General features: G+C 36.8%; 1 protein-coding gene across 2 annotated transcripts in view; it reads left to right on the forward strand.

Moving 5' to 3' along the window:
• Positions 1-22,610, forward strand: part of FHIP2A (FHF complex subunit HOOK interacting protein 2A) — a 78,276-nt gene that overhangs the window by 22,300 nt on the left and 33,366 nt on the right. Inside the window, exons 7-17 of one of the 2 annotated variants that reach the window (XM_004050133.5) lie at positions 188-384; positions 1,817-1,931; positions 2,455-2,531; positions 2,617-2,809; positions 3,002-3,171; positions 3,533-3,676; positions 5,098-5,188; positions 11,639-11,782; positions 17,227-17,367; positions 17,704-17,807; positions 17,908-20,983. In XM_004050133.5, coding sequence (XP_004050181.2) covers positions 188-384; positions 1,817-1,931; positions 2,455-2,531; positions 2,617-2,809; positions 3,002-3,171; positions 3,533-3,676; positions 5,098-5,188; positions 11,639-11,782; positions 17,227-17,367; positions 17,704-17,807; positions 17,908-18,013 — 1,482 coding nt within the window. In that variant the 3' untranslated portion in view covers positions 18,014-20,983. Of the gene's footprint in view, positions 1-187; positions 385-1,816; positions 1,932-2,454; positions 2,532-2,616; positions 2,810-3,001; positions 3,172-3,532; positions 3,677-5,097; positions 5,189-11,638; positions 11,783-17,226; positions 17,368-17,703; positions 17,808-17,907; positions 20,984-22,610 lie in introns of those variants that run through there. The other variant, XM_004050134.5, reaches the window with a different exon arrangement.

A 22,610-nucleotide genomic window follows, 5' to 3' on the forward strand; every position in this document is an offset into this window, starting at 1 on the left:
CCCGGCCTCCCAAAGTGCTGGGATTACAGGCGTGAAGCTCCACACTTGGCTAATAATATGCATTTAAAATAGACAAAATCTATTTTTCTTTTAGTGTGAAACATTAAATCCTTTTATGTTGAATGTTTTCAAACAACCTGATGTATATACAATTCAAGAATTGAAGGGGGATTTTTTTTTCCTTTAGGATGGCAGAATAGCTGTGAAGGCATGTGAAGGCTTGATGCTGTTAGTAAGTTTGCCAGAGCCTGCGGCTGCAAAGTGCCTTACACAGAGCACTTGCTTGTGTGAACTACTGACAGACAGACTTGCCTCCCTGTACAAGGCCCTACCTCAGTCAGTGGATCCGTTAGATATTGAAACCGTGGAAGCAATTAACTGGGGGTAAGCACCGTTACTTGTATTTTCCCATAAAGGTGACTTCTTAACACCTACGTTTTAAAATCCATTTCTATTTTGCAATGGTAGAAGTCTTTGAAAAATTGAACACTACTAGTGATCATTAAATGGGAATATTTTCTTGAAGCTTATATTAAATTTATCAGTCAGTGGTAATGAATTGGTGTGGGAACAATCCAGCTGTTACATAGTTAAGATATTTTTATTTTGTCCATTTTACTGATCAATTTTTAAGGGCTTACGTTAAAACCAATAATTTTAACTGATTATTAAAAACAAAAAACCCTCAGAGAAGGAATCTCCTTTTAAAATAATTTCCACAGCCTCTAGAGCAGTCTAATCTGTCTCCTGGCCTGTTTGTACAGAATCTCTTCTACCTCATTCTTTCACCTCTTCTTCCTACCTTTTAGACTCCCCAACTTGATTATCATAGGGAAATATGATTATTGCAGAACGTTTATAAGTTATTAAAAAGTATAAAGCAGCATAAACAAGTTGCCCATAGTCCCACCACCTGTAAGCAGCCTAAGGTTTTGACATAATCACCTTTTATTGTGTTTCTCTGTATTTTTAATGTGTCTTTCTTTTTTCCACTCTATTTTCTGTCAACATCTATAGGGCAGACCCACTTGTTAACATTACGACTGTATTGCATTTTAGGGCAGGAAGAGAAGTAGTCCACTCGCTATTTCTGTTTGTAGATCCCCATTTACCGTTCTTTTCTTCCATCCCAGCAGCTGAGAACCTCCATCTTTTCGTTGATGTTACTTGGTAACATTTAGGACAGGAGTATGAGGAGCTATCCCAGTGTTTTTTCTCCTGCAGCTCCACTGTTTTTTTGTTTGTTTGTTTTTTCTTTGAGACGGAGTCTTGCTCCGTCGCCCAGGCTGGAGTGCAGTGAAGCGATCTTGGCTTACCGCAACCTCCGTCTCCCAGGTTCAAGTGATTCCCGTGCCTCAGCTTCCCAAGTAGCTGGGATTACAGGCATGAGCCACCATGCCCACCTAATTTTTTTTTTTTTGTATTTTTAGTAGAGAGAGAGAGAGTTTCATCATATTGGCCAGGCTGGTCTCGAACTCCTGACCTCAAGTGATCCACCCACCCACCCACGTTGGCCTCCCAAAGTGCTGGTATTACAGGCATGAGCCACCACACCTGGCCTCCTGCGGTTCCATTCTGCTTTAACCTCTCTTCTCCTACTTAATACATGAAAATTATTTACAGCTCTTATTTAAAAGATTTTCTCTTATCTTTGGTTTCTTTTACAGAATCCTCTTCTCACTGTCCTCCAGCATTTCCTGTGTGAATGTACCATACTATCTGAGTGTGTTCATGTGCCTTCATTTTTCCATACATTCTGAATAGGGTCCATGCTTTTGGATAACTTTGGACTTAGCAATTCTTCCTTGTCTTACAGCTTGGACTCATATAGTCATAAAGAAGATGCTTCAGCATTTCCAGGAAAACGAGCCTTAATTTCATTTCTTTCCTGGTTTGATTATTGTGATCAGCTCATTAAGGAAGCCCAAAAGGTTTGTAATTTTTTATTGTTTTTTGATCATTTTAAGATACAAATATCTATTAAGTGAAATTGGAATCCCTAATTTATATCCCAAATACATTTTAATTGTCTTAGAATACCATGGTTAGTAAAATAAGTAAACAAAAAAGTGTATATATGTTTGTATGTGTGTATTACAATTCCAGAATAAATCAAAGTTCAAGTTCTGCCCTTTTATATTTCCTTAAATATTATGGTACAGTACTTTACAAAGTAACACTGATTTCCCTTCAGTCCTGCTCTTTGATGAGATGTTAATACTATATGGACATTGGAATAATTTTTCATCCTATTCCTCTTGGAAATTTAGAAAAAAGTGTAAATGACCCAGTAGCCAACATCTAATCTAGATTTATATGCCACCAATAAGAGGGTCATTAGGCAAGTTTTGTCTTTACACATTAATTCAGTTGGGAGTCCAAACTGATTTATTGATGTTACAAATTAGTCTTTCTTTTATATTAAAAAAAAATGATGTTCCTACTACATTCTAGACTGCTGCTGTTGCTCTTGCCAAAGCTGTTCATGAAAGATTTTTCATTGGTGTTATGGAACCTCAATTAATGCAAACGTGAGTAGCCTGTTTTCTTTTGAAAAAAACCGCATCACTGTGTCATGTTATTTTTGCCCACTGACTACCTGTTCATTGTGCTCAGTTCTGAGATGGGTATTCTCACATCCACTGCTCTGCTTCATCGCATCGTTCGGCAAGTGACCTCTGATGTTTTGCTTCAAGAAATGGTGTTTTTTATCCTTGGAGAACAGAGGGAACCAGAAACTCTGGCAGAAATCAGCAGACATCCTTTAAGGCATAGGTTAATTGAACATTGTGATCACATATCTGATGAGGTAAGCTACGTAATGATTTAGAATTGGACTTAGATTCTTTGAAATACTGGTTTTAATGTATTATACTTGAGATGTTTTCAATACAACCTCTTTTATTGGCTTTAGAAATTGAAAGCATGACTCACAAGATGGTAAGAAAAGTAACTTATGTAAAGACATTTTTCAGTTAGCTTTTATCAATTTTGGTTTCAGATAAGCATAATGACATTACGAATGTTTGAACATCTTTTACAAAAACCCAATGAGCACATTCTTTACAACTTGGTCTTGAGAAATCTTGAAGAAAGAAATTATACAGAATATAAACCTTTGTGCCCAGAAGATAAAGATGTGGTAGAAAATGGATTGATAGCAGGAGCAGTGTAAGTTTCCATCCAACTCCGTGAGTTCAGCATTTCATGTAGAGATAGAACTTTCTCTCTCCTCTTATCTGTCTCCCTTATCCTCAAAAGAAATACCTCTTACAGTTTAAAAGTTCTTAAAAGTAAAATTAGATGCATTGATACTACCATCCTTTTACATTACAAATAATATTGTGTATTCATTAGACCCAATAACAAAATAATATAGAATGTTAGTTTGCCTAGAAAATATACATAATTCCTTAATCCTTTATATTAGCAAAACTATGTAACATTTTCTAAGAACATAGCAGAGAATCTTTTGGTTTAGAAAATGTCATAATAAAATAGTGCTTTTTATGTGTCATTAAATTTAACTTAGAGATCTGGAAGAAGATCCATTATTTACTGACATTTCACCAGAAAACACTTTGCCAAACCAAGAGTGGCTTAGTTCTTCACCTCCTGCTACTCCAGACCACCCCAAAAATGATGGAAAAACTGAAGTTCATAAAATTGTAAACAGGTGAGTTGCTATATAAAATTTGACTTCCATCTCTCTTACTTGTTTTTTGTTTTTGTTTATTAGTATTATTATTATTATTTTTTGAGGTGGAGTCTTGCTCTGTTGCCCACGCTGGAGTGCAGTGGCACAATCTCTGCTCACTGCAACCTCCGCCTCCTGGGTTTAAGCGATTCTCCTGCCTCAGCCTCCCAAGTAGCTGGGATTACAGGCTCCCGCCACGTCACCCAGCTAATTTTTGTATTTTTAGTAGAGACGGGGTCTCACCATGTTGGTCAGGCTGGTCTCAAACTCCTGACCTCAAGTGATCTGCCCGCCTCAGCCTCCCAAAGTGTATAACATGTAAGAGTTCTGCTCTTAGATGGTTACAGAAATCTCTTATGAACTTGATCTTCTTTAAAGATTATGTCAGTTTTTTGGTCTTGCTTATGTAACAAGTGCCAGGCTGCGGGCAACACTTGATACTAAGAGAAAAGCTCTACTTAATATTAACTGTGGTTAAATGAAACCTCAAAGTTCCCTCCCCCACCTTTTTTTTTTTTTGAGACAGAGTCTCACTGTGTCGCCCAGGCTGGAGTGCAGTGGCATGATCCCTGCTCACTGCAACTTCCGTCTCCCGAGTTCAAGCAATTCTCCTGCCTCAGGCTCCTGAGTAGCTGGGATTACAGTAGCATGGCTACTACGACTTGACCTCCCAAAGTGCTGGGATTACAGGCGTGAGCCACCGTGCTGAGTCATCCCATTTTTAAAAAATATAAGTGGTTTAATTTTAAGTAATTCCCAATTGTAACAACATTGAGAATTGCTGGTTTGATAAGATGTACTTATTAAACGTGTGCTAAGTGTTGGGCTATTCCTTTTTGTTAGTTCGTGGTTTTATGTTTTTTTAAAAGTGCCCTTTTCTGTGGCAATTTTTTTTCTCTCTTTTGCTTCCCTTGCAGTGTTGTCACTGATATACCTGGTTCTGGCAGGTGATTTTAGAGAAAAATTGCATGTGGCTCAAGATGCAAAATTAGGGTACATAAAAATCTCAAGTTCAATTACTTAAAACCAGTTTCCTGAGATTAACAAATATCATGGCAGTCTGTCATTATATAGCAATCTGAAGAGGAAAAAAATGTCTTTCTTGGGCTTACTTCTATTTTAAGTGGAATTAGTAATTTTTAAAACCTTTAAAATAATGAGAATATTTAATCAATGAATTGTAAAACTTCTCATAAGCAATTAACAACATATAATTTCATTTCTCGGGTTTCCATTTGTGTTAATACTTAGCTGAACTTACGATATCACTAGATGCTTTAGTACTTATAAAGTTATTATTGAATTATGAGAGTATTGATTATGGTCTTTTTCACTTCTACTTTTTCCTTTTTTTTCATGCAAATGGACATCTTGCATAATTGTGGCTGTTTTCATTTAAGTTTTCTCTGTCTGGTACCGGATGACGCAAAATCCTCCTACCATGTTGAGGGCACGGGATATGACACTTACCTCCGAGACGCTCATAGGCAGGTAGGTGAAGTCACTAAATGTTGGAAATGAAATCTAAGAATAGACACACGCACACCCCTTGTCACACTGCCCACCACCACTGCTCCAAGGAAATGACTTCATTCTTATTAAAAATGAGACCTGGGCCGGGTGCAGTGTCTCACACCTGTAATCCCAGCACTTTGGGAGGCCGAAGCAGGTGGATCACTTGAGGTCAGGAGTTCGAGACCAGCCTGGCCAACATGGTGAAACCCCATCTCTACTAAAATACAAAAATTAGCCAGGCATGGTGGCAGGCGCCTGTAGTCCCAGCTACTCAGGAGGCTGAGGCAGGAGAATCGCTTGAACCTGGGAGTTGGAGGTTGGAATGAGCCAAGATCATGCCTGGGCAAGAGAGCAAGACTCCATCTCAAAAAAAAAAAAAAGAAAAAGACCTGGTCTCTGCTATAACTACTTTTGCTTTGTACAAGTGACCTTAGTTTGCACTTCACCGATTGTGTGTCTCCATCTCAAGATTTCTTTATGCTCTTTAATTTTTTACCACTTTAAATTATATCTCACCCAGATCCATTTCTCCTACTGATCCAAAACATGATATCTTAATAATTCTACCCACCATGCACCCTTGATCCTCATACACAAGCCATTATCCTTTTCTCCTTCATTCTGATGCGGACAGTGATTCACAAGTATAGTCCCTCTGCTGCCCAGCTCTCACTCCTTCAGCTCCGGAATTTCACCTTTCTACCTCACTCAAACGACTTGCTCAAAGGTTTGCTTCTAAATTAAGGAGACTTTTCTCATTCTTCTTTCCTCTTTATAGCATTTTACATGGTAAGATTTTAAAAATTGTATTAAAAAATTCCTTCTGCAAAGAAAACTTGTATTGAGATAAAATTCAACGTTTTAACTGTTTTAAAGTGTACAATTTAATGTTTTTTAGTATATTCACAATGTTATGCAACCATCATCACTATCTAATGCCAGAAGATTTCTATCACCCCAGAAAGAAACCCTGTACAAATAAAGCAGTCACTTCATATTGACTCCTCCTCCCCGCCAACCCCCAGCCCTGGCAGCCGCTCATCTACTTTCTGTCTCTATGACTTTGCCTTTTCTTGACATTTCACAAAAATGGAATCATACTATATGCGACCTTTTCTGTCTGGCATTTTTTACTCAGCGTAAGGTCATGTTTTCAAGTTTCATTCAAGTTGAAGCATGCATCAGTACTTCCTTTCTTTTTATGGCTGAATAATATTTTATTGTACGGATATTTTGTGTATCTGTCAGTTAATGGACATTTGGGTTGTTTCTAATTGTTGATTATTATGAATACTTATGCTGTGAATATTCCTTTTTTGTTGAATACAGGTTTTCCGTTTTCTCGGGTATATGCTTAGTAGTAAAATTGATGGGTCACATGGTAATTCTATATTTAACTTTTTTGAGGAACTGCCAAACTGTTTTTCACAGTGGTGGCACCATTTTACATCACACCAGCAGTGTATGAGGGTTCCAATTTCACCATTTCCTTGCCAATACTTACCATTATTCTTTTTAAATTTTAGCTACCCCAGGAGGTGTGAAGTGGTGTCTCCTAGTGGTTTTGATTTACATTTCCTTATGACTAATGATGTTGAGTACCTTTTCATATGCTTAGCAGATACTTGTACTCTTCTCTGAAGAATATTTAAATCCCGGCCAAGTGTGGTGTCTCACACCTGTAACCCCAGCACTTTGGGAGGCCAAGGTGGAAGGATCACTTGAAGCCAGAAATTTGAGACCAGCCTTCACAATCCCATTTTTACAAAAATTTTTTTAAAAAATTATCCGTGTGTGGTGGCATGCACCTGTAGTTCCAGCTATTGGGGAAGCTGAGGCAGGAGGACTGCTTGAGCTCAGGAGTTTAAGGCTACAGTGAGCTATGATGGTGCCACTGCACTCCAGCCTGGGCAACAGAGCAAGACCCTGTCTCCAAAAAATAAAAAAAAAATCCTTTGCCTGTGTTTTAATTGGGCTATTTGTCTTTTTATTGTTGAGTTGTAAGAGTCCCTTACATATTCTGCATAGTAGATCCTTATCAGATACATTATTTACAAACATTTTCTCCCATCTGGGAGTTGCCTTTTCACTTTCTTGATAGTGTCCTTCAACACACAAAAGTTTTTAATTTTGTTTTTTTGTTTGTTTGTTTGTTGTTGTTGTTTTGAGACAGAGTCGCGCTCTGTCATCCAGGCGGGAATGCAGTGGCATGATCTCGGCTCACTGCAACCTCCGCCTCCTGGGTTCAAGCAATCCTCCTGCCTCAGCCTCCCGAGTAGCTGGGATTACAGGCTTGTGCCACCACGCCAAACTAATTTTTGTCTTTTTAGTAGAGATGGAGTTTCACCCTGTTGCCTAGGCTGATCTTGAACTCCTGGCCTCAAGTGATCTGCCCACCTTGGCCTCTCAAAGTGCTGGGATTACAGTTATGAGCCACTGCACCTGGCCAAAAGTTTTTAATTTTGATGAAGTGCAACTTAACTATTTTTTCTTCATGCTTTTTGTGCCGTACCTAAGAAATCATTGCCTAACCAAGATTACATAGATTTTCACCTAAGTCTCTTTCTAAGAGTTTCATAGTTTTAGTTTATCCATTTAGGTCTTTAATCTGTTTTGAGTTAATTATTGTATATAGTGTGAGGTGGGGTCCAGATTCATTTTTTTTACATGTAGACATCCAGTTGTCTCTGCAGCACTTAGTGAAAAGGGTATTTTCCGTGTATTGACTTTAAGTGTAAAGTTTATTTGAGGACTCTCAATTCTATTCCACTGACCTATGTACCTGTCCTTATCCCAGCACCACCCTGTCTCGATTACTGCTGCTTTGCAGTAAGTTTTGAAATTGAGAAATATGAATCCTTCAACTTGCTTCTTTCTCAAAATTGTTCTGGCTATTTGGAGTCCCTTGTAATTCCATATGAATTTTAGGATTACTTTGTCCATTTCTGCAAAAAAAAAAAAAAAAGCAATTGAAATGTTTGTAAGGCTTACATTGAATTTGTGGATTGATTGGAGAAGTACAGCCATCCTAACAATATTAAGTTTTCCAATTCATGAACACTGGATGTTTTTCCATTTACTCAGGTTCTTTTTAGTGTTATTCAACAGAATTTCATAGTTTTCAGTGTACAAGTCTTGCACTTCCTTCATTAAATCTATTCCTAAGTATTTTATTCTTTATTGTAAGTGAAATTATTTTGTGAACTTCATTTTCTGATTGTTCTTTCCAGTGTAGAAATACTGCTGGTTTTGTGTATTGAGCGTCTATCCTGTAACTTCGCTGAACTCGTTTAAACCACCTCCCACCCCCCACCCCAGCCCTGCCATTTCCAACTTTCTCCTTTCTTAAGGCTTCTGCAGCATCATTCTTTGCTGCTGCTGCTTTTAGGTGTCAGGTGTCATTTTTACTCTGTCCACCATATTATGATGTGGCCAAAAAACCAAAAATATCTATCAATGGCCCTCTTTTCTATCTTCATTCCTTTGATATTCTTTTGGTTTAACATTCATTCTGTCATGAATTCTCTATCTGAGGTGTCCCCAAAGCTCTAGCCTCAGCCACTTAGGTGTTCTTCTAAGACCTCAGACTTTATCTTTCCAAAGCAGAACTTATGATTGATGCCTTTAAAACTGCATCTGCTCCTTTGTTTCCTGCTGTGGTCAGTGGCATATACATCCTCCTGGTCATTCAAGGTTTGTATTTCAGAGTTGCCTGGGATTCATTCATCTTCTATTCTCCTTAGCCTCTAGTGTATTGCCAAGTTGTATCAGTTTTGCCCCTACTATATCTCTCCTGTCTGCCCCTTCTCCATTTTTGCTTTTTGCTTTCAGAATCCTAGTTTACATCTTTATTACCTCTGCCAGGATTACAGTAGCCTCATAACTTGTTTCCTCAGCTTGTTCCTTCTGCTTAGAAGCCATTAACAGATTAATCTCATTGAAGTGTGGATCTGAGAACCCCTTCTTTATTAACTCATAAAGTATAAATACTTAGACATCAAATCTTAGAATTCAAGATCCTTTCGGATCAGTTTTCCAGCCTGCTTTTCTATATTTCTTACTATGACTTTAACTTGCTATCCAAACATAACATTTACGTGCATTTATTGATGCTATTCTGTTTGCCTACAAGGTTCTCCTCTTATTTCTCACCCACCATCTGATATCTATATTTCTACACTGTCTTCAACATCCAGATTAAATGCCAGCTCGTGATTTATTCTTTTTACCCTCTTCCTCCTCTCCCTTCCCAACAGTAAAGGTAACTACTGGTCTTCATGCTCATGGCATTGTCTCTAATCTTTTGTGGTCCTTTGTGTTTTCTTTCTTGCCTTGGGGTTATAAGGTAATAGTCAGTCTCTTGAGGGTAGGATTCATGCTTGATTTACCATTAAATCCCTCAAAATATGTAGCTTAGAGCTTTATACATTTTACAATATCAGTAACTATTTAGTATTTGTTGAATAAATAACCAGAATAAAATATTTCAAAATTTGAAAGAGAATTTTAAAATTTACATAGTCTAAATTTAAAAAATTCTCAAATCTGAAAAATGTACATTTAATTTTTATTTAAATTCTTTGTATTGAAGTATCCTATTATATATAACTAATCTGCATATGCACATAGTTAATTCATAATACTTTAATTCAAGTCCACATTAGTACATGAATTCGTCTGCATTAATACATGAATAAATTAATGGAGTAGCAAGTAACATTCAAATAACAATCAAGTAAAGACAATAAAAGTAAAATATATCTTTTGGCAGTACCGATTGGATTTTTAAACTGCTTTTATTCTTTCTGTAAAGTTTCATTTCCATTTTGTGATTACAAATGAAGTTATAATTGTTTCAGAAATATTAGAAAAACCAAAAGCTATAAGAAATTATAAGTCAGAATATAAGAAGTGTTAATGTAAAAATGATTTCTTAAAAATTGAGATTTGGGCCAGGTGCGGTGGCTCACGCCTGTAATCCTAGCACTTTGGGAGGCCGAGGCGGGCAGATCACTTGAGGTCAGGAGCTGGAGACCAGCCTGGCCAACATGGTGAAACCCTGTCTCTACTAAAAATACAAAAATTAGCTGGACCTGGTGGCTCATGCCACTGCACCCGACCATTTTCTGTTTTAATTTCAGGTAATTTCTAAACTAGAGAAGTCAAAGTAATTTTGCTTTATTAAATAAGGAGAATCTGAAGAGGGAAGGAATATAGAAGAAAACAGTGCTTTAAATTTCTTTTGTTTCAATTCAAGTAAATTACATATTGGGGGAGACTTTTAAAATTCATTTTTATTATATGAAATAAATTGTGCTTATAAATATTCACACTGTTTCACTGATAACTATCTATAGTGAAAGACCAGGGTTTTTTTTTTTAATTTCCAATCTGTCACAGACCAACACTTTTGTAAAATGCAATAAAAATGAATTCCTGTCCAGGTGTGGTGGCTCATGCCTGTAATCCCAGCACTTTGGGAGGCCAAAGCAGGCAGATCATGTGAGGTCAGGAATTCGAGACCAGCCTGACCAACACGGAGAAACCCCATCTCTACTAAAAATACAAAATTAACCAGGCGTGGTGGCACATGCCTGTAATTCCAGCTACTTGGGAGGCTGAGGTAGGAGAATCGCTTGAACCTGGGAGGTGGAGGTTGTGGTGAGCCAAGATTGTGCCATTGCACTCCATCCTGGGCAACAAGAGCAAAACTCCATCTCAAAAAAAAAAAAAGAATTCCTATTGTAGAAAAATGAAAAGAAAAAAAGACACAAAATACAAACCCTGATTATTTCATAGTTAGATTCAACAGACATGAAACTCTTCATAGTCAAATTGTTAGGAACGTTTTTAAGTGCTTGCTCTTGCTTTTTGTCCTCATCTCATTGTGGACGGTAGTGAACACTTTGAGGACCAGCACTGGTCGATGGACCACCTTTGAGTAGCACTGTTTGATCCTATCATAACATCATGCCTAGTGTGCTAGTGTGCATCCATTCTAGGAACGGCAGGCTTGTCTTCTCAAATAACATGCATCAGTTCATCTGTGGTATATACCATTTTAGAATAAATTTGAAAACTTGGCTAGGTCTGACTTTGCTTTTTAAATGTCCTCTAAATCAGTGATAAAAGTAACTAAAGAGTTAAATTCCTTTAAAGGAAAGAGCTGTTAGGGGTATTTTAGTAAAGTTAAAATATGTCTCTTTTTCATCAACTTATATTGGTAGCAGCAGTTAATATAATCTTACCTGTGCCCCTAGTCACAGAAAGATCTGAGTCATCTCTTCCCCCTCTCCCTTGACACCTGAAGCATAACAGACATTCTGCATTCAAATGGTTTTTTATATGCCTATTTGAGGAAATCATTTCTATTTCATCTTAATTTGTTTTTGTTCTTTAATGATTCACATGCTTTTTTCCCCCTAGTTCCGAGACTACTGTGCTATCTGCTTAAGATGGGAGTGGCCTGGGTCTCCAAAAGCATTGGAAAAGTGCAATTTAGAAGCCGCTTTCTTTGAAGGTCATTTTTTGAAAGTGCTGTTCGACAGAATGGGAAGAATTCTTGATCAGGTAATATATTTTAAAATACTAATTTTCATATTTTTTTTTGCCGTTCACCACAGAATCATCTCAAGTCTTAGTAGATCTTCAATAAAGTACTTTTGTTGTTTTCTTACTTTTTCCACTGGATGACTTTTTCATGAAGCTTGATTGCCAACAACTGGCAGATTTCTGATGCATTCTGTATGTTAAAACATTTATTTGGCCTGACAGCTGCTTGTTTATTTTACTTCTCATGATAGGCCATTGTCTTAATATCCTTAGCACATTTTGGAGATGATTAGGTGTGCTTTTCTTTTATGACTTGCTTAGCCTTTTAGTTAGTACATTTAGTACAAATACAGATGCTCAATTTGGAAGACCCTAAATGTCATTTCAGATTGAATCTTGAACACTGGTCTCAGTAAAATTACAGAATAGTGTTAGATGAACCTGGCTCTTTAGACAAAGCTTGTAAACGATACTCATTTTCATAAGGGAGAGGTGAAATAGAAAAGGTTAATGTACTCCTTTAAAGGTGGGTAAAAATCACCATCAGCTGATACGTTGCTATGTACATCTCATCTGACTGTTAGGAGAAATAAATTTGGGATTATGGAATCCCTCCTTCCATCTCTCATTGGCTCATAAGCTTAGTGATGAGAGAGCTTTGAAATGCTTGACCCATTAGAATCTAAACCTGAAAGAACACAACTAGCATAGTACTTTCCTCAGTGTGGAAACTGAGTGGACCAATTTGGAATTAATTTTCAACTGTATGTTAAAGTACGTGTTCTTTTTTTAGCATTTTAGTTAAATATTTATGTGAGCATAGGGAGTTGTAAAAGAAATTTACTAAGTAGGCTGTCTTCAGTAACTAGAAAGTCAAATAAAGAAATTGTAATCTAAGAAGTATTTCACTATGTTAGAGTTTAGTCAGCGTTGTTTCTGACGGTAATCTCTATAAGAGACCAGGTCCTTTTTTTTTTTCTTTTTTAACGTCTTAATAGCATTTGCTGTATTTCTAGTGTTGCTTGGTTGGTTGTTTTAAACCTGACAACCAAAGTATAAAAATCTGGCTATTAACAGGTATTGTGGCCTCACATCATGGCTGTGTAAGCCTCCTGGGTAGCCAGGATGCATCAGTTTATTGTGGTTTGTTTTTTGTTTTTGTTTTTGAGCCAGTTTGCTAGGCGTAGTTTAAATCAAGCTTGTTGCTTGATTAAGCTAACAAGCAAGAGGTAATAACAATGAGTATCAAGACAGTAATGTTTAGGAATTTTGACCGAAAGTACTAAAAAGGAACCTAAATTTTAAAAAGTAGTTTCTGAATTGAAAGATCTACCCTGAATCTTCAACCTTGAGCACTTTTTCTCTAGTTTGTAGAGTGCTGGCACAAAAGGATACATTGAAAACAGAATATCCGAAATACTTAAAATACTTTTCAATTTCACCAGATAGCACTTCATAGCACAGCACTGATTCATAGACTGTTTCAGTCATTCTTCCTGTAACCGTGTATCATAGGCAAGAGAGATTTCTAGTATTGTTTTACAAATGAGGAATCTTTGGTTTCAGTTATGTGACTTACAGCTGGTAAGCTATGGAGCCCCGTCTGAAACCTTTTATCTTTAAAACTCTTGAGCCGGGTGCAACTGTAGTCCCAGCTACTCAGGAGTCTGAGGCAGGAGGATTGCTTGACCCCAGGAGTTCAAGGCTGTAGGGCGCTATGATTGTGCCTAAGGATAGCCACTGCACACTAGCCTAGGCAACATAGTGAGACCCCGTCTCTAAAACAAAATTAAAACACACAAAAAAAACCCTTGATTTTCAAAGCCTTTTGGGTAAGAACATGGTATAGTCTGATCTCAGAGATAAAACACAAGTCCTAGAAAGCTAGCATTTTTGGCCTAGTTTTACTTTCTTTCTTTCCTAAACATTTTTGCAGAGAGTGATACTTGCTTGTAGTTTCTTTTTTTCTTTCTCTCCCTATTTCTTCTTCTTTTTTTTTTTTTTTTTTTTTTTTCTGAGACCGAGTCTCGCTCTGTCACCCAGGCTGGAGTGCAGTGGTGTGATCTTGGCTCATTGCAACCTCTCCCTCCCGGGCTCAAGCGATTCTCCTGTCTCAGCGTCCTGAGTAGCTGGGATCACAGGTGCACACCACCACGCCTGGCAAATTTTTGTATTTTTAATAGAGATGGGGTTTCACCATATTGCTCAGGCTGGTCTTGAACTCCTGACCTCAGGTGATCCACCCACCTCGGCCTCCCAGAGTCCTGGGATTACAGGCATGAACCACCACGCCTGGCCTTCTTCTTTCTTCTTTTTTCTTTTTCTTTTGTTTTTCTCTTGGCAGGGCGTTTTCTTAGTATAGATTCCTAATAGGATCTAGGTAACTTGACTGAGATTAAAAATTTAATATGAATAGTTTGGCAAGTGGCTAATGTCTTCATGCATAATTGAGAACTTACAGTATCAAGTATTCATAACACTATTGTGTTATCACAATGCTAATTTTAAAAAATTCACAATACAAACATTTACTATTGTTTGTAACGGTGGTGATTTTAAAAAGATAGTAAAATACTAAAGCCCACAGCAGAATGTAAAGAACACTGGGAACATTGTAAGGAGGCCAAATCTTGTCCCTGCCCTGAGCGTGATGAATTTGAATTTGATCAAGTAACTTAGCTACTTGTCACATTTTCTAATTGTTAAAGTGAAGTTGATATTACTTTTTTAAGTCAAAGTTTATTATCTCAAAATTTGAGTTCAGTCCAAAAACATGGGCCAAGTCCATTTGGCATGTCAGAGAAATCTGGCTTGCTTTCCTTTCAGGTAAATACTGTATAAAGTATAAAATAAAGGGACCTCAAGTAATAGATATAAACACTTAATTACCAACAACCTCCAAAAAGGCCAGCTTGTTTTAAAGTTATTACCAATAGGAAGTAGAGACCATTTCAGAGTACAGTGAAACAAGTTTATCTTGTTGAAATTTATTTTCATTTTTACTACATTGAGAAATAATCTGTGTCAGCCTTAAATTTCTTAAGCAACCTATGACCTACATTTATGTTAAAATAAACTACAAACCAAAGTAACACCACACAGAGAAAATACAAAGTCTAAATAGTAATGTATTTGTTTAAAGCCAAATTGTATTGATTTATTTATTTAAGCACCTGCAGATGGCAAAATTTAGTGACCTAAAAATCTTAACTACCTGCAGTGAAGAGTCATGTACAATTCTGGACTTAAGTTGTATTTTAAATTTTTTCTACTTTTTTTTTTTTTTTTACTAAATGCATTCTTTTAAATTATTTTTTGTAAATGATTCCTTCATACCTAAAATACAATTTAATGTGAATTCATTGTTTATTATGAGTTGAGTCTCAGAGAAGGCTATTCTGTTGCAAATATTATCAAGGGAGGAGGAATGGAGAGAAGTTGGTTAATGAGTCCAAAAGTACAGTTAGAAGGAGTAAGTTCTAGTATTCAGTAGTACAGTAGGGAAATTAGTTAACAAAAATGTATTGTATATTTCAAAGGAGCTAGAAGAGAACTGTGATGTTCCCAACACGAAGAAAAGATAAATGCTGGAGGTGATGGATGTCCCAGTTACCCTAATTTGGTCATTACACATTACACATGTGAAATGTATCAAAATATCACATGGACCCCCCCCCCCCAAAATAGGTACAATTATGCTATATCAATAAAAAATACCCAAAGCCCCCAAGTATTACCAAGTAGGAGAATTTGCTCTTAAACTATCCTTTACTGGGAATACGTATTTCCTTTCAATTACCTTGCTTACAGCTAGGTTTTGAAAAAAAAAAATAAATGACTTGGAGCAGTTTTTATTCTTTAAAAAAATCCATGTTCATGAATCTAGTAGTAAGTTAGAAAGACTAAAACGGGCCTTACAGCATAGGACTTGAGAGTTTTTGTTTATGTAACAAAACATGTTCATCGTAGTGTCTGTAGCTGTGGTGATTTTCAAAAGATAGTAAAATGCCGAAGTCTGTAGCAGAACTGGCGTGTGCCCGAGCATTCTCCACTGAATGCCAGAGATTGACTTCCTCATTGCTATTCACTGTGATCAAGGCTTTGCAGGTTGTTCAGTGGCTGAGAGTAAAACATTCCGCTGTGCTGGCTGATGTTGCACTTGATCCTGACTCCCTCTTCCCTCCACTGTGCTGCAGTGTCTGTCTCACTCTTGCCACCTGGGTTCTCTGCAGCCTCCTCACTGTAGTTAGTTTTGTTGCAACCAATCCGTTTCCTTTGGCTGCTTAGAAGAAGCAAACTGGAAGGGGTGAGAAGTTTCTATTGAAAGTTCTGAGCAAGTAGTAGCAACTCCTTTTGTAGTGTGCCTTTTGCTTTGATGTTGACATAACTCTGTAAAGCCCCTTTCTGTGAAGAATAAACAGACAATTAGAATTCAAGTAAAATCACGATATTACATGTAAAACAAGTGTGAGGAACTGTACACAGATATACAGTTGTTTGGGGAAAGTTAATACTCATGCAAGAAATGAGATGATCCCTCTCTGTAATCACCATTTTGAACCTTCTCATCCACTTTGAGGCATAGGGTCGTCATCAGTTCTATCCCCAAGTACTTTCATTCTGGTGACAAGGTTCTGTGATTTGACTTTATTTTACTGTATGTGTTTTTGGGAATTGGCAGTAGTTGAATAATCTGAGGTGAGGAATATCACTTCTAAAATTACTATATTTGAAAAGGTGTAATATCTTCCCTTCTTGTTTTTTGGTCTTATGCTCAATGGGTCCTCTGTAATTAATATTATATATGACACACTGGTGCTTTTTTATGACCCCTTGAACAATTTCATTAATTGAATCAACCTGCATAAAATAAACATTCTGACTCTGTCACATATTTGTCTTTATATGTTTATATACTTTTTAAATCTTTAAAGTTTTAGGCCTGCAATATATGTAATTTGAGATGATGAGAGCTAGTTTAGTTGTAGATATTTTCATTGCAGAAGAGCATGCGGAGCAGGGAGGAAGATGGTGGATTCTCCTTTCTTTTTTTTTGTTTGAGACAGAGTTTCGCTCTTGTTGCCCAGGCTGGAGTGCAATGGGGTGATCTCGGCCCACTGCAACGGCGTGATCTCGGCCCACTGCAACCTCCACCTCCTGGGTTCAAGCAATTCTCTTGCCTCAGCCTCCCAAGTAGCTGGGATTACAGGCATGTGCCACCACACCCGGCTAATTTTGTATTTTGAGTAGAGACGGGGTTTCTCCATGTTGGTCAGGCTGGTCTCGAACTCCCAGCCTCAGGTGATCCGCCCGCCTCAGCCTCCCAAAGTACTGGGATTACAGGTGTAAGCCACTGGGCCTGGCCAGATTCTCCTTTCTTAAAAGGACAAATTGAAATAGTAAATTAAGCGCACCGGTATACATTATTTTTAAATGTCTTTCTGTTTTTTATCTCTCCATAGCCATATGATGTAAACTTACAAGTAACCTCAGTGTTATCTAGACTTTCTCTCTTCCCTCATCCACACATCCACGAGTACCTTTTGGATCCTTACGTGAACCTCGCTCCTGGCTGTAGATCTCTCTTCTCTGTAATTGTCAGGGTGAGTTACTAGTTCTGTTATATTCACTAGGATTGATAAATCTGTGCAATTAATATGTTAATATCATTGTATGCAGTTAGTGTCACATAATGAAAAATATATCTACTGCTTAAAAGTAATTATTACACGTTCTGAACTATTATTTTTTCAATTATTTTAAATAATATGTAACTTTTAAAGAATTAGGTATGAGTCCTTGGTTAAAGATGATTATATGAGTAGTGAAAGTTTACATTCTTTATTAAATAGTAGGGAAGGAAGATTTTTCTTTTTAGATCCTGAGGTTGTCTGTGTAGCTGATTTCAGGAACTGAAGTGCCTTGCCTCTGTGATGCAGGTTGTTGGAGACCTTATGCTTCGAATCCAGCGTATTCAAGACTTTACTCCCAAGCTTCTGTTAGTCAGAAAGCGGTTACTTGGTTTGGAACCTGAAGGCCCTATGTAAGTTAGTGTTTTACATTTTTTTAATCCAAAAATTTCAGTGAACTTAATGATCGGCTGATATCTTGAATTGATTTATTGTCTGTTTTTTCCTTACCAGTATTGACCACATCACACTGCTAGAGGGTGTGATTGTGTTAGAAGAGTTCTGTAAGGAGCTGGCGGCAATTGCATTTGTGAAATATCACGCTTCCTCCACACCATAAATAACATCTTTCATGTAACTGGGGGAACAGAACTACTGTGTACATTTCACCAAAAAAGACTCAGTTCCACCCAGCCACAAGAGGATAAAAAGCCTTTTTAAACGCAGTATTGCTGTAAACTGGACAGAACCATTAAGAACCTATTGAGTGGACATTCTTGGTGAAATGTTGTATAATGTTGTTTTCATTGGCTTTATCATAATGGTTCTATATATACAATTGCACATTGTTGAATCCAGGATACAATCAAAGGAACTTCAGGAAATAAGCATTTCTAATGACTGTGTGAAAAGCTGCAATATTTCCGATGTCATGACTTTGATGATATTTCTGTTATATTAATGTCCTTTTAGGTAGCAAGGCATTTTGACATTCTCTGGGACTCAAATGCTTGTATTCTTTTGGATTAATAAGTAGCAAAAAAAAAATCACTAATTTTATAACTTTTTAAGGTCAGAATTCTTATCAAACAAAATATGAAAACTGTAAATGAGAAAAAAATACAATTCAGAAACCATTGAATGAATTATAGGCGATAAAAATGTGTAGAGCACCATTAACTTTCTTCAGCTTTTTTAAGAATAACAATTTAATATGATAAATTCTTGATTAACATAATATATCTATATTTTTAAAGAAATGTTCTTTTACTCTTTTGTGCACATAGCCATGTTAGTGATTTTCTTCATGTGTGGGTCCCAGTTTATTTAAACTGTGTCGTTTTCGCAACAGTGTTGAATTTGCTCACCATTGGTAGTGTTTGCTAAAATTGTATTTTTTTAAGCTAAGTAACATGTACTGGGTTGAGAACCTTTTTCCCCCCTCTCCCTCTCAGAAAATTGCTTTATAAAATTGCTTTATAATTTGATTTTCTTACTGAAACGCATGGTGGTGTCTAGGTGGGGAACTGACTGATAACCCTTGGCAGCAATCAAAGTGCCAGTGGCTCCTCGATGTTTACATTTTTTTCTATTTTGTTCAGTCTTTTGTTTTAAATGATTCTAAAGAGATTAAAGAAAACAGAGTTTTAAATGTCCTGTTTACATGTTAAAGGATTTGGGGAAATTGGGTATGTATGTGAATGGGTGCACATGTAGGAACCTGTAGTTCAGCAAAGCTGCGCTGGGCACAGCATGCTTGTACTTGATTGACAAAATCGTGTTTGCCAGTCCACTTTCTATTTTTCCTTTAAGTGATGCTGATCACTCAAATAATGCTTTTAAGCTATTGTTTGTTTTTATTTGACATGTTAAGCCGCAGCACTTTCTTCTTCATCTTTCCATTTACTGATATTTGGGGGAACAGGCTATCAAAGGTTCTGGCTTGAAGGGAACTGTCACTACCCCCTCTAGGAAGTTATTTTATGTAGCATGTTTGCATATACGCATTGTGTGGCATGTGCATAGAGGCTTGTTTTACACCTGTCTGCTCATTTTGTTGTGTTAGCTTTTCTGATTTATTTCATAGTTTGTTCTTGCTATTTATTGAGAACAGAATATCAAAAGATTATGAATAGCCTCAGCTCTAGAATGCTTACCACTGTTAAAACAGCAAAAAGACTAAACCTCTAATTTCATGCAAATCTTTGTTAGCTTATTCTGAGAAATTTATTAAGTAAAACAAAGAAAAAACAGAAGTGGGAGATAGTTATTTTGTGCGTAATTTTCTTTAAATCATTTTGAATGATGTGAAGGCATTATTCAGTTTGCTGTATTTTTTTAATCACTTCATACAAGGAAAACTTCGACATTTCCATTTCTAGATGTAGTAACAGTCTACTTTGATATATGAGTATTTAAACTAAGGCATTAAGAGATATTAGATATTTCTTAATGTTTTCATAGTGCTCAATAGGTGTAGTAGCAATGATATTACCTCTGAAACCAAATACTCTTTTATCCTTGATTCCACTATGGGACCTTATAACTAGTCCATGAAACCAAGCTCAGAAAAGCTTTAACTCTTATATTTGTGTATGTGTATGCTGCTTCTGAAAATATAATTTTCCTAAGTTGTTGTAATGACTTTAATTTGAAATCAGCTAAGGCTTAAGATTTCATTTGTTTCTAAGTTTCTGTTTTTCATCCCTTCTTTTTTCTTTTATATTTAGTTCAGGCCTAGAGCCAGTAGAAGCTCTCACAGTGAGTTCAATTTGTTAGTGAAACATTGTACTGCATCACTAGTTTTTCTTACCTTCTGTTGACAGCTGAATATTTCTGTTACTCAGTACTTGCAAAAACAGTGACTAAAATGCACTATGCTGAGTGGAAAGCACCGTCATAACAATTGATTGCCATAGCAAGTTCCAAAGTGAATTTCAGCCTTGCTTCACATTTGTATCAATAAGTATGCACATTTTTTAAAACTTTCTAACAATATAGTCTTTGGGTTTGTTTTTAGTTATGAGCCGCATTCTTTACTTGATTGAACTCAGATTTGTCTTAGCCTATTGCCATATAGTACTCACCTTATAACTATGTAACTTTCTCATAATGTATCTGTTTGTGCAATATGGAAGCTGTGAGTGGATTCATAGCTTTTTGGTTTAATTATACATTATTGTGTGTGTATATATGTATATATGTATATATATAAGGACCAAAATTCTTAGCTCGCTTACACTGTTGCTAGTGTAAACATTGTTACACTTAATTTTACAGGGCACAAATTATGGAATTACTTCATAAATTCATGGTAATGTTTTCATAAATTATTGCATTAACATACAATTACCATTTAATTATGAAGTCCATCAGTATTGACAGAAGAAGTTACAGTGAAGTGCTAAAACCACACTATATGGTAATTATATTTTGGGTTATATAGTAAATCAAATATGCATGTCATTGTGACACTTTATGTGTTAAAACATGGTAGATAATCACATTTTCTGGGCCCTGTAAAATAGTGTTACTGTAATACTCTGTTTTGCCTCCTGCCTTGTTTACATTAAACAGGATATTTGGTAAATTTTTTTGTATTGAAAGTTGTGTAGGTTACTGACAGTGTTACCAACGTCTGGAATTCTTGGTCCATCCGTGGAGAAACTCTTCAGATGGTCATTGTGTACCTACTCTCTCTTCAAAGGAAGTTGTGATCAAGTTCAACTTTTTGTGCTAACTGCATGCAGGACTAAGAGGGATGATCTAAAAAATAAATAATGTAATTTAAACAAAACATCTTATGTTTTTGTAAAATTCTAATTGGGAACATTTTATCCAATGATAAATCTCAAACAATTCTTAACTTTTTGCACCCCCAACACACAAAGGGATATGGCACACTACAATCAGTGGGTCTCTATAGTATTCAAGGGAGAGAACAAAAAGCAATGTATCTATTTGTGGAGGAGAGATGTGTAGCTTGAAAAATTCCCCCAGGAAAACCTCCACTTCCCTTCTTGATAATCACTGCCCAAAAGGAAGGAATGTTTATGCATGTCTCAGAAAAACAATTTTTTTTTTTTGAGGCAGAGTCTCGCTCTGTTCCCCAGGCTGGAATGCAATGGCACGATCCCCAGGCTGGAATGCAATGGCACGATCTCAGCTCACTGCAACCTCCGCCCCCTGGGTTCAAGTGATTCTCCTGCCCCAGCCTCCTGAGTAGCTGGGATTACAGGTGCCTGCCACCATGTCCAGCTAATTTTTGTATTTTTAGTAGAGATGGGGTTTTACCATGTTGATCAGGCTGGTCGTGAACCTCTGACCTCAGGTGATCCACCTGCCTCGGCCTCCCAAAGTGCTGGGATTACAGGTGTGAGCCACCGTGCCTGGCCCAGAAAAACAATTTATTCTAAGCATCATTTCTTAGTTTTTTTTTAACACATATAAAAACTTTTCTTTTTAGCTGACACTTAAAACAATTAGACTCTAGACTTACCCTGTTCACTTGAGTATTTGCCAGAGGTTCTGAATTGGAAACAAACATGTAATACACAGCACAGCCAGAAAGAAAAATCCAGTGATTAATCCCAACTACCCGAAGATTCTTTTCAAAAATCACTTTAGACGGAAATAAAGATGATAGGTTGAAAGGATGGAAGAGGCAAGGTTTAGACATTGAAGAGTTGAAATCACCCTCCTTGCCCTTCAAAAGAAGCTACTTCAAAAGAAAACTGTGTTTTAGGAATGCATAATTGGATCCCCAGTCCAAAACCTGCTTCAAACTGTTAAGAATTTAGCAGTGTTTTAGCTGGAAAACTAGTAATCCCAAGGGAATTTAAAGAATTAACATAAAACTGTAAAAGTTGAAGTTTTGCTAGAGTAACTCTCAAGTAAAATCTATACCTCTTTTCAAAAAAAAAAATAGATATAAGCAAGCAGAAACACTGCCTGTGAGTTTGTTTAATGCTGAATGATGCAGAAGAAATGGAGTGTTTTATAGTTGTTCTTATGGCAATAAAGTTGTCACCTAGGGCCTACCTTGCAGAAAGTCAGTTTTTCTGTTTGTTTGTTTTTTTAAATATAATTTATTTTATGTTCTGGGATACACATGCAGGATGTGCAGGTTTGTTATATAGGTAAACGTGTGCCATGGTGGTTTGCTGCACCTATCAACCCATCACCCAGGTATTAAGCCCTACGCGCATTAGCTATTT

Source organism: Gorilla gorilla, chromosome 8 (assembly GCF_029281585.2).
Source record: "Gorilla gorilla gorilla isolate KB3781 chromosome 8, NHGRI_mGorGor1-v2.1_pri, whole genome shotgun sequence".
NCBI lineage: Eukaryota > Metazoa > Chordata > Mammalia > Primates > Hominidae > Gorilla > Gorilla gorilla.